Source organism: Giraffa tippelskirchi, chromosome 2 (assembly GCF_054371585.1).
Source record: "Giraffa tippelskirchi isolate mGirTip1 chromosome 2, T2T-mGirTip1v1.2.pri, whole genome shotgun sequence".
In the NCBI taxonomy this organism is placed as follows: domain Eukaryota; kingdom Metazoa; phylum Chordata; class Mammalia; order Artiodactyla; family Giraffidae; genus Giraffa; species Giraffa tippelskirchi.
In genome coordinates this window covers 129,820,957-129,841,782 of record NC_137276.1, presented here as the reverse complement: position 1 = coordinate 129,841,782, position 20,826 = coordinate 129,820,957, and the positions used below count along the sequence as shown (strand labels likewise).

Here is a 20,826-nt window from a genome sequence, read left to right as displayed (position 1 = left end):
CAGGGGATCTTCCTGACTCAGGGATCAAACTCACATCTCTTATGTTTCCTGCATTGGCAGGCAGGTTCTTTACCATTGAGCCACTAGTGTTGAAATTACAACTGATAACTTAAAGCAGGAACAAACGTGCTGGCTCTGATGTTGCTGATATTGCCTTCTTTGGAACACACACACACACACAAACACACACACACACTCTCACACACAGGCTCCAAACACTCCACAATCTTCCTGGCAATTTCCTGCATTGCCTGTTCTCTGGAGCCCTTTGTTTTTCACTGATAAAGGCTTCCCAGTGGGGGATTTCAGTTGTGGAAGAGTGAAGACAGACATATATAGCCAGCGTAGGGCTTGCTAGTGAGCAAAAAGACATATCCTATGAAACAAAGTTTTAATCTTTATTTTACATATTTATACATAAAACTTTTAAGGAACCCTCTGAATCCAACAGAATGTTAATAGCACATCTAAAAATGAACTTCAGGTAGTCAACATTCACAAAATGTTGAAAACTGATTAAAATATACATATTACGGAGAGCTACAACTTCACTACGAGGCAGGCATGTATTTTTTGACTTGGATAGCACCGTCATTTACAGTTCTTCTTTAAAACTACAGTGAAGAATGACAGCAGTCAATGGTAAAATACTGCTCCAACTCATAATCTCTAAACAAATAAAGTTAAAACTACCCTCTTTGATTAACCATGACTTGTGGTGGTGTAAGTACTATACATTTTTTTGTAACAATATTTTATTAAAATGCCTGATATTGAGTGGCACAGTAAAAAAATTAAAATAAATTAAGAAGCAAAGGCCAATCACTGGACGTTAAGCTTCAGACATGATCAATGACTAACACTGATATTTGTTTGTTTCTGTGCCACCTTTAGCAACAGCATTTTTACAACCACAGAAGCAAAAGGAAGTCAGCTTGTCCTCTGGTTGGATGGCTTCTTTTCACTTTGCAGGCATTTTCTCAGCCAGGTGCTTCTGTTGACTCTCGGCATGTCTGTGTAATGAATAACACAATTATTTAGTGCTGAGGAGGAAGATCGAAACTACTTTTCCATTGGCAGCTAAAACCTCCTCCATAGTTAAATCAAGGGAATCAAGAAACAGTACTTAATTCAAAAAAAGAGAAAAAAAGAAAAAGAAACAGTACTTGAATTGAAATGAATGTGCCTTCTTTTGATTTCTTTTTCATGGCCAAGCTGCCTGGCATGCAGGATCTGACCAGGAATTAAACCCATGGCCCCCTGCATTGGGAGCATGGTCTTAATCACTGGACCACCAGGGAAGACCCTAACTATGGATGGTGACGGATCTTAGTTGTCCAACCAGGGACTGAAGCTGTGCCCTCAGCAGTGGAAGGATGGAGTCCTAACTACTAGACTGCCAGGGAATTCCCTTCAATTTTTATATTCTGTGTATGATTCCTTTTATCTAGTAAGTCACTGGGTTAGCCTGAGACATGTAGATGCCATTTTTCTTTGAGAAGAAAAGTGCTGTGTTTAAAAACAAAAAGGGAAAATTAACTAGGATAATTTATTCAGCAAATGTTTCATATGGCTTTCTCTGTGCCAGGCGCACTGCTTCTGGTGATGGGGATTTGGTGGTGAGCAGACAATGAACTCTTTGTTCTCATGGGGCATATATTTCAATGGAAAGAGACAAGAAAGGAACGGACAGCAAATTAGGAGACAGCAGACAGAAAATAAGTGCTAAGCAAAAAAGTCAGAACAAGCTATTGTGACAGAAAGTTAACTGCATGACTACTTTATCTAAATATGCACAAAGATGCAAATTTAAGTATTAACAAGGCTCCTGTTAATAATACAATAATCCAATATCATTCTTACAAAGGGTAGTGATGTCTTTAGAACAAATGATAGGCTTTGGTGGATGCAAAGATTTCCCATATTTGATACTCTTCCTCCCCTCAATTACTCCTAAGGGCATGATTGGGTCAGTGAGGGTGGGGACAGGACTAGGTAAACCTTCTGACTCATCAAGTCCTGTCATGGCCTGTGAGCCCACAACCCAGCAGCTGGCCAGTGGAGATGGAGAGAGGGGAATGGCCAAGCTGCTGATGTCACTCAAATGGGCACTAATCAAACGTCTTCTGGGAGAGTGGTAGGGTCTGAAGGCTGCAAGAAACAAACATTTTGAAGGAGGATCTTAGGAAATTATAAATTGGGCAAGAGAAAAGTTATCTAATGCTGTGGTTTCCAGCTGTAGTCAAAGGTTCGGGGGCAATTTCTGTGTGCTGCCTTGACTTGGGTAGTCAATGACATCAAGTGTAACTCAGTGGTATTAATGATGCAGAATGTCTCACATCTATGGCACAGGGAAGACAAACCACAAATATTCTCAGAAAAGGGAAGTGACAGTAGTGTCCTTGCCACATGCAGCAGCCCACAAATAATATTCTGATATTCACTGAACACTAAAGGGGCTCAGGAAAAAAGATAACAATAGCACTGTACCCCCAAAAAAATCATGCCTTTTAGCAGATCATCTTTTTTATGTGTGTAAAAGAATCTTGATTATTTTCATAAAGTAGCTCATGGGCCTCACTTGAACAAATTCAGCTCAAGAAATATTTTGATACCCAGTGGCTAAGATTCCATGTAGCTAATTAAATTATGGTTTTTATAGCAGCTTTAAATATGTATCTTTTTGTGTGAGTGTATGTGCAAACCTACAGCACGAGGTTTTCTGAGAGACAAGGAAAGAACAGATAGGCAATAGCTTCAGAAAATATTGAAAGTTGGGTGTTCTTTTTGAGACATACATACAAGGGTGAATTTCATTAAAATATTAAACAAAGGAGAGAAAGAGTTTCAGTTTATAAAACTAAAAGATTCTCATCAACTATTTATATGAAAGTCTTCAGTAGAATTAATTTCACTCAAGCCCCACAAGAACTACTTTATATCAACAATCCCTTTTGAAGACTTACTATGTGCTTGGCAGCCCCTGTCTTAGGCCCTGAGGACTCTGAAATGAACGAAAATAAGCATTGTGTCTGAAGCTGAAGATCTAATACTTTGGCCACCTGATGTAAAGAACCAACTCATTGGGAAAGACCCTGATGCTGGGAAAGATTGAAGGCAGGAGGACAAGGAGGCGACAGAGGATGAGATGGTTGGATGGCATCACGGAGTCAAAGGACATGAGTTCGAGCAAGCTCCGGGAGAGAGCAGAGGTCAGGGAAGCCTGGGGTACTGCAGTCTATGGAGTCGCAAAGAGTTGGACGTGACATAGCAACTGAACAACAACACAGCCAGGTCGGGAGAGACAGTAAACAAATATAACACAATATGATCAGGCCCCACTTGGGAGGAATGCTGTGCTGCCAGAAGCACAAAGAGGGTCCTAGGCCAGTCTTGGTGGTTCAGGGGGCACTACTCCAAAGAAGTATCTAAACCCGTGGTTTTCAAATTAGGCTGTGTATTGGAGTCATCAGGAAAACTCTGAAAAACTTCTAACGCACATAAGTGCCTGTCTCCCATCCAAGTACTAACCAGGCCCGACCCTGCTTAGCTTCCGAGATCAGACGAGATTGGGCGCGTTCAGGGTGGTATGGCCATAGACATGTAAACTCATGGCTGATTCATGTCAATGTATGGCAAAAACCACTACAATACTGTAAAGTAATTAGCCTCCAACTAAAATAAATAAATTAATTTAAAAAAAAAAAAGTCCCTGTCTCACAGAATAGTTAAATCAGAACCTCTGGGAGTGAGACCCAGGCATCAATATTTTAAAAGCTCCTCAGAAAAAAAAAAAAAAAAAAGCTCCTCAGGTGATTCCAATGTGCAACCGAAACTGAGAACCACGGACCTGAACTGGACAGGTAAAGGGAGCAGGTGAGCAGGGCTTCCTGGTAGCCATGCTCTCAGCCTCTGGGATCTGGCTGCAACATTCTGGCACGGCCACCTTTGGGGAAGTTAAAGTATATTTAGATTTCCCTCCATGAGCAAAATTATATTTCTGCATCCAGAAATGGACATAGAAATTACTCCCCACCTGCTCTTGTTTCAAGGGTTCCTCCAACACCTTTAAATAAGTGACTCCTCTCCTCTAAATCCCATGGTTCTGCCCTCCCTGTTTCCCACAATCATACCATCTGCAGTATAAACACAGTACACTGCAGACCTAAGTAACAGCTGAACAGTCTGAGGAAAGGGAGGGGCCTCTGAATGTCTTCTTTGCACCAAGGAGTGACAGCGCTGCTCTGAGGGACAGAGAAACTGTCCTCTGTTACCACTGGCAAGTCACAGAATTGATGAAAGCGTTTACATATTTTTCAAAAGATGCATGTCCTTGTATAGTTCACTATTGATTTCCCATAATCTTTTTTTTTTAAAAAAAATTTTATTTATTTATTAGCTGTGCTGGGTCTTTTGTTACTGCACGTGCTTTTCTCTAGTTGTGGGGAGCAGGGGTTACTCTTTAGTTGCATTGTGCAGGCTTCTCATCGTGGTGGCTTCTCTTACTGTGGAGCATGGGCTTTAAAGGCACTGGTCTGCAGTAATTGTGGCTAGAGCAGAGGCTCAACAGTTGGGGCTCAGGGGCTTAGTTGCTCTGAGGGTCCTGGACCAGAGATTGAATCCCTGTCTCCTGAATTGGCAGGCAGATTTCTTTACTAGTGGGCCACAAGGGAAGCCGCTGATTTCCCATAATCTTAACCCCTATATGCAAAGTTCTTATCCTAACAAAGGGAGCTGTCTTACAATTGTTGGTGCAGTGCCTGAATATATCTGTAGGGGGCAGTAACAATATTCGAGTGTTACTATATTTCAGATGCAGGCAAACATGCTAAGGTATGAGAAGACCTTCTGGTTTTTTGTTTGTTTGTTTGTTTTTGTTAGGAGCAATGGCAATAACATCCAAAGCATACAAAACAGAGTGCTGCCCATAGGTCTTTAAAAACAAACTTTAAACATAGTTCTGCAGTCTTTATTTTGCTACCTGAGCTATTTTTATAACATTGCATTTGGGAAAATATTTTACCCAGTGTTTCACACAGAGAAGAGGTTCCTGTGGTGAGTGCTGAGAGCATTGTCACTACATATGTTGTCAAGTTTCCCTTGGATGGTTCTGGATCACATGGTTAATTCCTTATGTTATTGTGACAAGCAGTTTTCTTTCTTTCTTCAGGAGCCTCTACTCTGAATACCATTTCTGGGATTAATAGTAATTGTTGCCTTGTGGTTTAAAGACTTCCTATAAACTGACTCAGAAAAGGTGTCATAAGACCGTAGGAATGCTCACAGTTTTTTCATGCACTTCACATACTTATTGTGAGAGGCTTTCCCACAAAGAAAATGACAAAGAAATGCAAGATCTTGACCAGCATTAGTCTAGTTTCTCTATTCCCCAGGGAAGGAGGCATTCTTCACCTCTTTACAGAGAGGGGACCTGGAGCCAGGCCCAGCTAGAAACCCAAGTCTTGGAGTCTTCCCACGGTGAGAGCAATCTGGTGGCACTGGTGCTGTGGAAGGATGCCAGGGTCCTTGCCTTCTGGGCATGGCAGATGTCATCAGGAGTTGGGTCAGATAACAGCAAGTGCCACTTGGCGGCACCCACCATGTGCTGGAAACATGCCAGCATGGAAGGGCTGAGGGACAACTCCCCAGGGGATGGTCCTTCAGGGTAAAGTTCTTAGGCCAGAACTGCTGACCAGATTGAGGTGGGGGTATTCCAATGCATTGACAATCCATCATGAGGGAAGGATGGTTGTGAAGAAGCAAAGCATTTGGGTGGGAGCAGTCTTGGCCACTTGCATGCATGCTCAGTCACTCAATCATGTCCGACTCTTTGAGATCCTGTGGATTGCTTTCCTCCATCTAAATAGCTGACACCAGCAGAGATTAGGCGAGTTACTCATGAAAGTAAAGGAAGAAATTCGCGACAGCTCCATGTGTGTGTCAATCCCTCAGTCGAGTCTGACTCTTTGCAACCCCATGGACTCTAGACCTGCAGGCTCCTCTGCCCGTGAGATTCTCCAGGCAATAATACTGGAGTGGGTTGCCATTTCCTTCTCCAGGTGATCTTCCTGATCCAGGGATTGAACCCTCATCTCCCCTGTTGGCAGGCAGGTTCTTTACCACTAGCGCCACCTCACTCCTGCCTTAATTCTTAAGCTTCTGATCATCCCGGGCTTCCTTCCTTCTTTGGGAAGGGTGAGGCCCCACTGACCTGGTCAAGTCCTCGATGTCCACCAGCATGGCGTCCTGCTCCGTGTGCAGCTCATCTCGGATGAGGAGCAGCTGGACCAGCTCTTCATTCAAGCCTGGGGCAAAGGAAAGAGAGCAATAGAAATAGATAAAGCTGCATCAAAGTCAGGATGTGAAACTATGTATGGACCATTGTATGTGTACCATATAGACACACACGTATATACAAACAGCTAAACACAGTAGGGAAGTATTTGTGCTGAAATGTTAGGGTTTTCGTTCGCTTCTCAGAAGCTCAGGAGAAGTCACCCATTTGAGAGCACTAGTTTGCCTACTTATAGAAGTGTTGGAAGAAAAGGAGTATGAAGTAAATCCAATTACATTAACATTAAAGTGGGAAAAGACGTGGTTAGCTGTTAGGAAAGTAGCTTGTTAGAAGAAGCGGGATTTTATTTTGAAGGTACGTGAGTGTAAAAGTCTGGGGCATGTTGAGTTTTCCACTGTTCATCTTCAGGGGCTCCAGCCACACTGAGAGCTGGAGGGGCCGCCACACCTGACGGGCACCGCATTAGATGCCCAGCTGGAGAGGGAGGGGCTTGAGGATGCTCAAAGGTTACCTGGGGCCACGAGGAGGAGCAGCCCAATATGCAGGCTGTTCAAAGAAAGATTAATAACTAAAAATGTGGGAGAATGAGATATGAATGACCTGAAGAAATAAACCCTGGTCTCCAGACAACAGGTACTGAGGAAAAGACTCCTTAGGATTTTATACTGGGAATAAAATAGATGGAAACACGGCTAGTCTTCCTGAAATCTGTGCACTGGGTTAATTTGGCTTCTGCTATTGGAAAATATAAACAAGCCCCGGGGCTGCTTCTTGCTTTTTTCCCCTCACACTGGCTTAGAACAAAAGCTTCTAAGGCCTGAACACGTGGACACGTGGGGAGAGGATTCATTTGGCAAGAGCTCTAGGCCCAGCAACAAAAGAAAGGAAGAGGCTACTCAGCAAGGTCCTCCTTGAAAACGCTGGATTCAGACCTGAAATGATGCATTTACCTGCCTTTAGTTCAGATTTGTTTTCAATTTTAAAAAGGAGGAAAAAAAAGCATACAAAGAAATCTAAAACTTCCTCTACTCCTGAAAAGGACTAGCTGGCAATGTTATTATTTAAAAGTCTAAGGAAGATGTTTCAATGGTAAGAGATCAGAAAGCCTTTTAAATCCTTGAAAGAAAAATACTCCTAGTAATTTATTCTTAACAAAAATTAAAATGTAGTAGAACTTCAAAAAAAATCCTATGAATCTATGGTTTACTAATTAAAATGTAAATCCTTTCTTTTGATTTTAAAATATTGAAGTTATTGGGTTAAGAGGTTAAGACTCTGTGCTTGCACTGCTGTGGGTGTGTTTGATCCCTTGTTGGGGAACTAAGATTCCCTCATGCTTCCTGGTGTGGTTGCCCCACCTCCCCAAAATACTGAAGGTATTAACTTGCCACTGAGTATTTTATTTTTTTCTAGTGAGTTCTTAGGGCAGCTTTCTATGCTGGCATAGCACATGGATTCTATTCTAAACTTCTATATGAAGTTTAAAATTTTTTATTATGGACATTTTCAAAGTGATACTAAAGCAAAGAGACTTGTTTAACAAATCCCTCTGCCCTATGCATCCAATCAGCTTCAAAAAGAATCAACTCCTGGCCAGTCGTAACTGATCTTTCTCCCCTTCTCCAATGAGGTCATTTTAAAGTGAATTTCAGACATCCTACTGTTTCATCCATAAATGCTTCAGTATGGATCTCTAAAGACAGAGCTCTTTTTTTTTAATTAACATAACCGTAATGCCTTTATTGTACCTGAATAAGTCAATACATCTTTAATAAAATATTTAGTCAGTGTTCCAATTTCCCCACTTGGTTCCCAAATGCTTTTTCAAAGTTGGTTTGCATTGGGTTGGCAGGTCTCTTAGGTGGTTTTAATCTATCAGCCATGGACTTTATGGACTCATATGTTTCAAGGCTGGAGGGCTCATGAGTTCATCTGGACTCAGCAAGATGCCCCAGTGATTGAGCTCTCTCTGTTACTGGCCCAGCACGTGCCTTCTCTGCACAACCAGTTGAGTGAATGCCACTCACTTACCACAATTCCCTGCACACTTCCGCTAGAGGTCCTTCTTTATTCTGGGGGTAAAAGGCCCACTCCTTCTCACCCTATAATTTTCACCTATCGGTCCTATACACTTTCGCCACCTGAAGTCCCACAACATGAGGTGTATTGGATCTGATTAGCTAAAATAAATGTATATACAAGTAAAGCTGAGCATATAATTGTATATGTATAATATGTATACAAATATATATAAATATAATAAAAGACCTGGAACTACTAAATTGTATTCTACCAACAGGTGTTGCGACTCAACTACATGCCAGGCACTATGCTAGAAGCTGGGGATTTCAGATGAATGAAAAGGACCCTTAATCTCTGTGAATCTTGAAAAAGTCTTAAAGTTTCTCAACATTTTATAGTGAAAAAACAAAGGAAAAAAGAGTGTCGATTCTCTTCCTTTCCCCGCAAGGACACAAGAGGACCCCAAGGAATCGTGATATCCCATGATATTTAACACTTCATATCCCATTTCCCAGAGTATCTTACACTTACTTTCTATCTGGGAATGGAGATCATTGACTATCACTTGTAGCTGCCCAATGGTCATGTCTCTCAGGTCAGTGGGCTTTAAACTTCTTTTCATCAAGCATTCACTTATATGAGGCATGTGTGGCAGCTGAAGACACAAAGGGAAGAAACAGAGATGAGAGCAGAGCAGTAAGCACACTGAATACAGGACCCAGTTTTCTCCTAAAAGACCCACCTTCATTCACCCACTTCAGGATCCTCACTTAAAAGCTTTCCCTGTCTGACTTTTCCAATGCAAGGCTCTCCATTCATATACCACACATTCTCAAATGTTATCAGCATCATAATGGGACACTACTCAAATCAAAAGCTTTTGGACTGGTCTACAACTGAGAGTCAATAATTAGATCCACAAATGAATTACCAGGGAGCTCAAGCAGTATCAGTTACATAGATTAAATTACTAAGCTCCACTATTTATTAATTTATAGCATGCTACAAGCACTGTGCCAAATGCTTTGAACACTTTTTCCACTGAATTCTCACAATCGTGCTCTGACACAGGTGTTACTATTATCCCCATTTTATAGATGAGAAAACTGAGACTTGCCCAGAGCCCCGAAGAAGATCAATGGCAGGGCTCGTCTTAAGCTCCAAAGGCCAGGGCCTTTATCCACTCTATCATACTGTCTTCACTGAATGGTAGGAACAAAGAATTAAAGCAATCGTGAGTTTGCCACAGCAATGGGTTCTTAAACTGAGACCGCTTTAAAGGAATTAAAATATTCTCACAACAGCTAATACTGCCCAGAAGACACAGAGTAGATATGAATGGGGAGCAAAGTTTATGTTTGTGAAATCTGTAGCTTATGCATCCTTCTGTGATACAGTAGGAAGGAAAAAGAAACAGACTTAAATATTTCTCAATGACGTTTTACACAGTGCCTTCTAGAAACCCAAGTTTGCATAACTCTGGGAAAGGACTGAGACAGCCTCAACCATTTGCAGCCACCACTCGCCAGCCAACCACCACACGTAAGCCCCAGTCAGTTGCGTTTCAGCGCTTGCTGCTTACGAGATCAGCGACGGGAGACTTTTTCCTGTTCTGTTTTTCCACTTCTACTTGCATTTTGGCCATTGGTTTGGCCATGGCAAGGGCCATTTTGGCTTCGGCTTGCAATTTCTTTTGCCTTGTGAGGAAATCCATGTCATCCAGGGATTCGGATTCTTCTTCAGTAGTGTCTCTATCTGAATAGGAAGAACTCTGTTTGCTCTGTGAAGGGAAAAAAAGCAGCACCTGAGCTTTGTGTGCTGGGTACCACCTTTGGAGATGGACTACAGCCTTCCCTGAGCCCTCTCTCAGAGAAGCCTGGGAGGCTACAGTCCAGGGGGTCGAAAAGAGTCGGACATGACTGAAGCGACTTAGCACACAGCATTTAATGGAAACAATGTGCTACCATTGTTCTAAGTTCTTTGCATATTATTTTTTGCATTTATTTATTTGTTACTTTATATTTAATAATTGTATTTCAATATAATTCTTTTTTAACTTTTTAATTAATTTTTATTGGCATATAGTTCCTTTACAATGTTGTGTTAGTTTTTGCGGTACAGCAAAGTGAATCAGTTACATGTATATCTGTATCTATATCTATATATACTCTTTTTTAGCAAGTAACATTTTCAAAGGTAGTTTATCTCCTCAGTATCAATAAAAGGCTGATTTTAGCATAAAAAGTAACATAATTAATAATAGGGAGAATATATATTTATAACAAACTTGAGACTTTTCTTTGATTCTTACTCTCAAACCTTTCTTCAAGTGAATAGACTATAGCAAAATATTTCACCCAGAGCTAAGGTGGTGTGTTACTCCCTGAGTGGACAGGATCTCAGCTATCCAAAGAAGTTCTCATGTGGCACTGTACTCAACAACTAACACAGTTTCCTGTTAGTTGGTCTTCGATAAGAAAGGTGCTGGATAGACCTCCCAGAGAGGAAAGAAATTCAGGAACAAGCACTCAGGATCATCAAGCCATCTTTTGTATATGTGTGCAAGGAAAAGTGTTATTTAGTTGCTAAGTTGAGTCCCCCTTGTTGCGACACCATGGGCTGTAGCCCACCAGTCTTCTCCATCCATGGGCAAGAATACTGGAGTGGGTTGTCATTTTCTTCTCCAGGGGATTTTCCCGACCCAGACATCTGATCTTTGTCTCCAGCTTGGCAAGCGGACTCTTTACCACTGGGCCACCAGGGAAACCCCGCAAGGAAAAGTAAGCAATGCTTAACCCACATTATCTTGCTGGTTTCTCTGAGCGGTGTCTTTTAAGTGCTAGCCCTCCCACCCCCTGCCCAGACCCCATCCCCCATCTTTTAAACTATGTCCACTGCTAGTCTATGCTCATATTTCTAAGACCAATGGGGAAGGAATGGTATATAGCACATTTTCTATTTTTTTATTTACTGCATGCAATTCTTTTTTTTTAAATTAATTTTTATTGGTATATAGTTGCTTTATAATATTGTGTTAGTTTCTGCCCTATAGCAAAGTGAATCAGCTATATATTTACATATATCCCCTCTTTTTTGGATTCCCTTTCCATTTAGGTCACCACAGAGAACTGAGTAGAGTTCCTTGTTGCATACAGTAGGTTCCCATTAGTTATCTATTTTACACCTAGTAGTGTATATATATCAATCCCAATCTCCCAGTTCATCATTCTCCTTTCCCCTCCAGCATCCAGATGTTCTCTACGTCTGTCTCTCTATTTCTGTGTTGCAATAAGATCACTTATACCATTTTTCTAGATTCTACATATATGTGTTAATATATAATATTTGTTTTTCTCTTTCTGACTACTTCAGTCTTATGACAGTCTCTAAGTCCATCCATGTCTCTGCAAATGGCACCATTTCATTCCTTTTTATAGCATATTTTCTTTTATAATTTTTAGGGCCTATGTGATTTCCCTGATGATTTAATATGAAAGGAGTTGCTAACTTTAACAGAACTTATGTATCCTCAGATCACAGTTTTAAATTTTCAATCACTCACATTTTAGGAGCATGTCACATTAAGAAGGGCTTCCCCAGTGGCTCAGGTGATAAAGGATCTCCCGCAGTGCTGGAGACAGGAAGACCCCCTGGAGAAGAGAATGGCTACCCACTCTTGTATTCTCGCCTGGAGAATCCCATGGAAAGAGGAGCCTGGTGGGCTACAGTCCATGGGGTCGCAAAGAATTGGACACGACTGAGTGACTTTCACACTTCACATGTTAAGAAATGTCATGAGACATCTCTGCAATGTTTGTTCCTGATCAACAACAGAAAAGAAGCTAAGTGACCAGGAAAGCACACTCTGAACCTCAGTGGCAGCTCGGAGACTCACCATGGGAGACAAGGGGGTGTCCAGGCTGGTTTCAGTCTTGCTGTCATCAGCATCGCTGTCCTTATCACTGCCACTGTCGTTGACAAAGCAAATCTGCAGGTTCATCCCACTCTGCAGGCTGGGCAGAAGCAAACAGAACACTAATTCCACTCAGCTATTTGTTATCCAGCAGCATCCAAAAAACAGTCTGGTTTTGCCAGAGAAAGTAGTTTAATGTGTTCTTCACAGGGAGCAGTGAGTGATCAATATTATGCCCAATTCATAAATGATAACATACTAGAGGATAAGAAAGATACATTGATAAACAGTAAGGTGATAACTTTTAACTCCTACTGTAGTAGCTTTTTTCCACACAGAAATTCATGTTGTTTGAAAACTAATTTCAAGCCACATTATAGCACCCGGCACAATACCAAACACATAGCTGGTACACGATAAAAATCTGTTGAGGCACTGAGTTTACATTTTGGTCGATGAAGATGAATGGATCCTCAGCCAAACAGAGCTGCCTGGTGTCATCTAATGTCCTGCCCCATGGGGACAATCCAAAGATGCTCATTAAAGCCAGCATCCCGGGGCCAGAGCTCTCAGAAAAAAAGACTCTTTTTTTTTTTTCCCCTCAAGTAGAAAAAGGTCAGCTATCAGATGAGTTGATCTTTTCATCTCTCACTGTGACAATAATGCCAGAGCTGATTCGGGGTTAGGAAAATTTTATTTGAGGTAGTTGCCAAAAGCCAACTGAGGGAGCTCATTTATGTCAATAAGAAAAAAAAAAAGAAACACCCCAGAGGTTCACCCTAGAGAAACTTAAGGAAACTTCCAACCTAGTTATAAAGGCACAACGCTGGAACACAGCAAGGCTCTGCAGACTGCCTGGCGCACTGAGCCTCAGAGGCAGAGATGTCTTGGGAGTTCATTGTTTGTGGTGAATCCGGGAAGCTCCAGGAGGGATGTTTCTGGAAATGTGGTCACAAAGGGCCACCAGGCTGTATATCTGTCACACACACAGCCAGGCTGAGGATCCAACTCTATGTCCTAATGCTCATTTGAAGGCGAACACGTTTCATGACTGTTTGACAACAAAGAGTTTTTCAAGAAGCACTTTCTTAGCATCCCTGGTATCTCCAGTCTGTGTGTAAGCTTTGAGAAAGAAAAAGCAGAAGGAAATTCTTTAAGCAGCAAGGGGTCCTAAGGAGGGTTGTGTAAGCCAGGTTTAGAACAGTGGACGCTGAATCTGCTCTGGCATTACTGTTACAGTGAGAGATGCAAAGATCAACTTGTCTGATAGCTGATATTTTCATTTTTTAAAAATTCCAGTGGGTTAGGGATGCTCTGTACAAAATGCTCAGATGACTCATTGAAAGCACTTGTTTGACTGAAAACAATACACAAGTCAGAAAAAGAAAAAGTACTGATTTAACACAGGCACCACTGTTATGTGTATGTACTGCCATCTGTTGTTAACTTCTGTGATTACTGAAGAGTCCCAACTTATTTCCCCAGGAAGGAAATGCAGCCTTTCTCTCAGTAGGTCCAATTCTGTTGCTCCCCACCCTCCTGTGCAGGCAAGCAGAGTCAGGCCCAGGGCTGGCCGCAGAAGGTGACAGGTTCTTCCGTGATCAGCTGAGGGTGCTTGGAATCAGCAGGACTTACGTTTGAATTCTCACTTCATTTCCTAAGCACAATACTCAATCTGCAACCTCATTTTTAAAACAGGGTGTATAATTCAGTACTTTGTAAGAAGGAAGCTCCAATACTTTAGCCACCTGATGCAAAGGGCTGACTCATTGGAAAAGACCGTGATGCTGGGAAAGATTGAAGGCAAGAGGAGAAGGGGACGACAGAGGACGAGATGGTTGGATGGCATCACTGACTCAAATGGACATGCGGTGATGGACTCAACATATTCAATGGCTCAATGAACAAACTCCGAGAGATAGTGAAGCACAGGGAATCCTGGCGTGCTGCAGTCCACGGGGTCACACAGGGTTGGACGTGACTAAGCAACAGAAAGATTGAAGGTGGGAGGAGAAGGGGACGACAGAAGATGAGATGGTTGGATGGCATCACTGACTCAATGGACATGAGTTTGAGTAAACTCCGGGAGTTGGTGATGGACAGGGAGGCCTGCCGTGCTCAGTCCATGGGGTCGCAAAAAGTTGGACATGACTGAGTGACTGAACTGAACTAAGTGCCAGAAAAACAAAGAAAGATGACAGGATTTAGCTCAGAGCTGGCATAGGACAGGTGCTTTGTCTGCGTTCATTATCCTCCTCTCTACTTTCTGATGGAGAAAGAAATGGCAACCCACTCCAGTATTCTTGCCTAGAGAATCCTGTGGACGGAGGAGCCTGGTGGGCTGCTGTCCATAGGGTCGCAAAGAGTCGGACATGACTGAAGCGACTTAGCAGCACCAGCAGCAACAGCCACTTTCTGAAAGCCTACACAAAGGAACACAGCATTTTAAAGGTGACGCAAGTTTGTAAAGAGACCCCTGAAGTCACGTACTTGAACACCTGGCCTGTCATGGCAATTCCTGATGCACAGTTGACTCTCTGAGAGCGTCCTGAGCTGACATGAACTGTTAGACAGCTTGAACATTTATTGAGACGGAACTTGTCTCCTTTCAATTTTCTTCCATTAGAATATTTTTTCTGGAGTAATCTAACATGTTCAGGTTACCCTTGATCCCATATAAATTAAGCTTTAAAATTCATTGTTTGTAGTTGGTAAAAAATGAAAAAAAAAGTCAACCATTTTTAACAATAAAACTCAAGATCCATGGATTGGACAACAGTGGGAAATAAAAGTGCAAATTAAAAACAGACATATTTTAAAGTCATATTTTAAAATAAAGACATTTCAAATTAAACCTACTTTGAATCTAGAACTATATAGTATTTCCTATTTATTGAATAAAGTCTTGAAGAGAAGATGATACTACATAAACAGATTATAAACACACAAAATCACCGACAATACCATTGCAAAATAAAGTTTAAAACATCCAAAGAAATATATTTCATTCTGAATAAAGCTTGATCATAAATTCTGATGTTTTGCCCCCAAACTCACCTTTGTGCTAAGGACCTTAGACCTAAATCGACCATTCCACACAGCATTTCTAACTCAGGAAAGGCAAATTAAAAAAAAAGGGAAGGCTTTAGTAGTTGGAGCAAAATGAAAAAAACACCTCAGGTAGAAATTCAGAAAATCACCTTAGTAACACATTATCACCGTGGGAAACCGCGCAGACCTTCTTACAGGGCGAGCCTTATAATTCCTTGTAGTGGTAATCACCAAGAATGTTACTCTCAGGAAAAGGAAATTATATGACACAGCAGTTAATAGTTCAGCGGGGATTTTAGTAAAGACATCTTAAAACAGACTCAGGTTTCAAGGAGGATTTGTTTGCCTTTAGCCTTTAAGCGGGTTTAAGATGAAGGCGACTTTTAGGAAGACTCGACCACAGCTCTCAAGCAGCGGCTGGGCTGTAGAGTGAGTGGGGTCCCCTGGTGCTGCTGAGGGTTTCTGTGCTGCAGGGTCGGGGACCATGACCCCTGTTTGGGGCCCCTTCCCACCCTGGGGAGGCATGGCTACCCTGAGGCTCTTCCTCTGGCCACCTGGAGCCCAGGCCTCTGTCCTTCCGACTGCTGCGGGGCCTCGCTCACAACAAGGCTACACAGTCTCGGGAAATTCCAGCAGTTGGGGGGCTAATTTGTCTGGATCTCTCCAGCACAGTCTGAGGTGAAAACAAAACACTGTCCTCTTCTTGTTAATTAGTGTATAATTGAAAGCATCCAATTTGAGGTTACTTGATGTTTGGAGTGGCGCTTGGCAGACTGCTACGTGCAAAAGGCTGCTTGACATGTGTCTTGCCTTGGATTTGATTTCTGGAAGGTCTGTGTCCTAGTCACCCCAGGAACTGCTCCTCCTTATGCTACAAACAACCATACTGTTACCCAGGGTTACTGACAGGGAGCCAAGCGTCTGAGAAGGGGCTGTCCTAGATGAAGAAGGCTCAGAAACGCAGAGATAAAAAGACTACGTGTGTCTTCTGGACGTCTCTGTGAATTCATGTGGCTTTTTGAGTGATAGTTCCTGTCACCCGGAATTGGGAAGGCATTTAGTCGAAAGGGTGTTCAGCCTCAGTGTCCTCTTGGCATTCATAGTGAGGAAAACAGTTACCTGGGGCTTCCTGGGTGGCTCAACGGTAAAGAATCTGCCTGTAATTCGGGAGACTCAGGTTCAATCCCTAGGTTGGGAAGATCCCCTGGAGGAGGGCATGGCAACCCACTCCAGTATTCTGGCCTGGAAAATCTCTATGGTCAGAGGAGCCTGGTGGGCTATAGTCCATGGGGCTGCAAAGAGTCGAACACAACTGAGTGACTAAGCACAGCATAGCATTTACATATATAGGGCTTCCCGGGTGGCTCAGTGGCAAAGAACCCCCCTTCAATGTAGGAGATGTCACTTGAATCCCTGGATCAGGAAGATCCCCTGGAGGAGGGCATGGCAACCCACTCCAGTATTCTTGCCTGGAGAATTCCATGGACAGAGGAACCTGGCGGGCTACAGTCCATGGGTCGCAAAGACTTGGACATGACTGAAGTGACTAAGCAGCAGCAAACTGTTACTTAGAAAATGTTTGCGCTGATTTCTCAATACCATCACCAGGCATATTATGAAAAAACACACGGAATTGAGAGAATGATGGAGTTGGAAAGATCTTACCTCCTAAGAAACCTATCTACCTGGTGATAATATTTGGTAGAAAGATAATACTTTTGTTTTCCTTCACAATACAAGGAAAAGACCAGTTTACTCCCTGGGAGAAGTGATGGCTGGTTCTAAAGTTTGCTGTGACTTCTACTGGGGGCAGCAGCATTGGAAACCCAGCCTTTGTCCTGGCCTTGGGTTTTGATGACTGAGAGTGGCCTGGTGTGATGGCCAGCTCCAAAACCCAGAACTAATTTAGTGTTTCTCGATTTTAGAAACAGGAGTCTCCCAGCACCAGCTGAAACTGCTGGCATTCACAGAGAAATGTTTAAGATTCTTTGGTTCTATACCCTACACCACACCTTGGTTAACTTCACTTGGACAATTGCATTGAATGTGAGTTTAAAAGTATGTTCACTACCTTCTTTCCCTGGGTTGAACAACCATCTGTGGATTTCGGGCAAGCCGTGCTCAGTCACTCAGTCGTGTCCGACTCTTTGCAACCCTATGGACTGCTGCCCACCAGGCTCCTCTGTCCATGAGATCTTCCAGGCAAGAATACTGCAGTGAGTTGCCATTTCTCTCTCCAGGGATGGGCAAGGCAGGGGTTACTTAAAGAACTCAGATAACTTGCCCCTGATCTGTGACAGCCTGATTATTAAAATGTCCCAGTTCTTCTTTTCCCTCTGTCTGGTCCCTCTGTAATAAGAGTATGGCTTCTCCATCCAGAGGTAGAGTCTATTTCCCGATCCCTGGGCTGCTCCTGATCTGTCATGGTCAACAGAGTGCAGAGGAAGTGATGGCGTTAGAGTTCCGAGTCTCCCCCAGCAGGGAAAGCTGCCACTGCCCAGGTCCAGCTTGGCCTGCTGGCAGAAGACCGACTTTGCAGCACAGAGTTCAACTGGCAATTGTCCCAACTGAGGCCCCAGGCACCTGACAGAGCTCAGTGAAGAGCAGTAGAGGCACCTTGCCAACCCAGAGCTGATCACAGACACAGGAGTAAGCCCCCTGTGAACCCAGGTCTGACCAGCAGTAGAAACCAATGCTTATCATCTGATGCCACTGATGTGGGTGGGTTTTTATTGTATATCATCACTGCGGCAGCAGAAAACTGGTGAAAGGTTACAAAGCAAGAGACTACAGGCTGTACCTCCAGTGGCCTTTCCCCCATACTGCACTTAATCTCAGGTGTGGATTTATCAAGTCTTGCCTGTGATGGCAATATAATTTTAAGCACATATACCTCCTGTTGTTGTTTTTTGTTTAGTTGCTAAATCGTGTCTGACTCTTTTGTGACCCCATTGTCTGCAGCCCACCCTGCTCCTCTGTCCATGAGATTTCCCAAGCAAGAATACTGGAGCAGCTTGCCATTCCCTTCTCCAGGGGATCTTCCTGACCCAGGGAGCAAACCTGAGTCTCCTGAATTGGCATGCAGATTCTTTATGGCTGAGCCACCAGGGAAGCCCATGTATTAACCTCCTGTAGTTGCCTATAATTTCAAGGCAATTGTATGGTTTCCTTAAGAAACAGAGTAAAAGGGAACTTCAAAATGGCTAGGCATTTCAAACGTGCATTGCTCACCCTCTGTCCAAAACCAGTGTGGTTGTGAGAGCCTCTGGCTCTGCTGTTACTCATTACTCAGCATTCCCCACTAGTCTGTGGCTGGGCTGTTAAAATATATTACCTTTATTTATTTTAATGGATCTTTGACGCATTATTCAAAGGCTTTCTACATAAAGCCTTTCTTCATTTGCTGTTTTATGAGAATTTCAAAGGAGATGGAATATAAAATGTATGCTGTAATTAACCAAGGATAGCTGTAAACACATTTCATTTTTCTAAGAATTTGTCATGAAGAAGGAATGTGGGAACACCTGAGGTCTGGGTAAGTTCTAGATACATGGGGTGTATGATGGTGTCTCTATAGGATGCACTGAGGTGAGTTAACATGAAGCGCTGCTAGGGACTTCCCTGGAGGTCCAGTGGTTAAGACTCAGAACTTCCACTGCAGGGGGCATGGGTTTGATCTCTGGTCTGGGAACTTGATGCTTTTGAACTGTGGTGTTGGAGAAGACTCTTGAGAGTCCCTTGGATAGCAAGGAGATCCAATCAGTCCATCCTAAAGGAAATCAGTCCTGAATATTCATTGGAAGGACTGATGCTGAAGCTGAAACTCCAATACTTTGGCCACCTGATGCGAAAACTGATTCATTTGAAAAGACCCTGATGCTGGGAAAGATTGAAGGCGGGAGGAGAAGGGGATGACAGAGGATGAGATGGCTGGATGGCATCACCGACTCAATGGACATAGTTTGAGCAAGCTCTGGGAGTTGGTGATGGACAGGAAAGCCTGGTGTTCTGCAGTCCATGGTTTTGCAAAGAGTTGGACAGGACTGAGCAACTGAACTGAACTGCACTGGGAACTAAGATTCTGCATGCCATGCAGCATGACCAAAAAAAAACAGAAAAAAATTGTGAAACACCTTTCACATTTCCCAAACCTTACTCCTCACTCTTCTTTTCCCTACTGACTGTTTCACATTGACATTTACCATGAGATTTACAGAATTACTATTCAGAAAAGGAAAGGCTAAGTTTCTGTTTCCCAATGTTTGTTGTTGTGAAAGTATACTATTTCGTATTTTACTTTAGTGGGACTGTGTTAACTTCCTTTTGCTAAAGACTGTGTAATGCATGGGATGATCATTCAACTTTTAAAAAATTTAGAAATTTAAAATTGAAGTATAGTTGTACAATATTATATGTTACAGGTGTACAATATAGTGATTCACAATTTTTAAAGGTTATACTCCACTTACAGTTACTATAAAAATATTGGCTCTATTTCCCATTGTACACTGCATCCTTTTAGCTTATTTTACACCTAATAGTTCGTACGTCTTACTCCCCTCCCCCTCTGATGCCTCTCTCTCTTCCCCCTCCCTACAGCCATCTCTCCTAGGTGCCCAATGTGGTAACCACTAGTTTGTTCTCTATAACTGTGAGTCTGCTTCTTTTTTGTTATATTCACTAGTTTGCTGTATTTGGTAAGATTCCACATATAAGTGATACCATACAGTATTCATTTTCCTCTGTCTGACAAGTTCACTGAACCTAATGCCCTCCAAGCCCATCCATGTTGCTGCAAGTGATAACATTTCATTCCTCCTTAATGGCTGAGTTAAGCTGACTTTTTTAAAAAGAGTGATATTCATACAACAGGTTCAAATACTGCTGGTCTAACATATAACGTCACACACACAAAAGTACTATAAATGATGTTTACAAGTATATTAGAAAAAAAGGGGATGTTTAACTATTCATTCATTCACTCGATGATCAGGCGAGAACATCTCTGCAAACCCCACAGCGCCATTGTTGGTCATCCAGTGCTGAGCCTAAGACTGCCCCATTCCTCCCTTCCCCACACCTCCTCAGGCCAGGATACTCACCTTCTAGTCCCCTACAGTCCCACCTATTGCCTTTTATCTGGGCTACCTCATTCCTTCAAGCTTCTTCCTGGCCCCGGCAGGCATTTTATAATTCACCACCCCCGTATTAAGTGGATGCATGGAGATAGTTGATCTAGGAACAGAAACCAGGTCTTTGAATAGGTACCCAATGCTTGGATCATTAAATCACAATAAACAAACAGAAATGTGGAATATATAAAGCACCGGGACAAAACTGAAAAAAACAAAAACACTAGACACTCCTTATCCTACATATGAGAAAAGAAACACTGTTACTTAACCTGAACGTTAATTAGCAAGTAAGGTGTCAACCAAGAAGAGCAAATGAGCAGGGAGCTAACTGCAGAGGAAAGGCCATCTGGGCACTGGAGGTGGGGTGAGAAAATGGAGAGAGGGATGGAAAGCCAACCCTCCGGCAGTTC

At 42.6% G+C, this 20,826-nt stretch overlaps 1 protein-coding gene across 19 annotated transcripts in view; it reads right to left on the bottom strand.

Moving 5' to 3' along the window:
- Positions 1 to 379: 379 nt before the first annotated feature.
- Positions 380 to 20,826, bottom strand: part of SCHIP1 (schwannomin interacting protein 1) — a 992,315-nt gene continuing 971,868 nt past the window's right edge. For 15 of the 19 annotated variants that reach the window (XM_081570681.1, XM_081570689.1, XM_081570682.1 and 12 more), the window contains 5 exons: positions 12,213 to 12,330; positions 9,900 to 10,097; positions 8,849 to 8,972; positions 6,212 to 6,305; positions 380 to 1,013 (listed from right to left, as the gene is read on the bottom strand). In XM_081570681.1, the coding sequence (XP_081426807.1) occupies positions 962 to 1,013; positions 6,212 to 6,305; positions 8,849 to 8,972; positions 9,900 to 10,097; positions 12,213 to 12,330 (586 nt within the window). In that variant the 3' untranslated portion in view covers positions 380 to 961. Of the gene's footprint in view, positions 1,014 to 6,207; positions 6,306 to 8,848; positions 8,973 to 9,899; positions 10,098 to 12,212; positions 12,331 to 20,826 lie in introns of all 19 variants that reach the window. The other 4 variants (XM_081570697.1, XM_081570694.1, XM_081570695.1 and 1 more) reach the window with 2 other exon arrangements.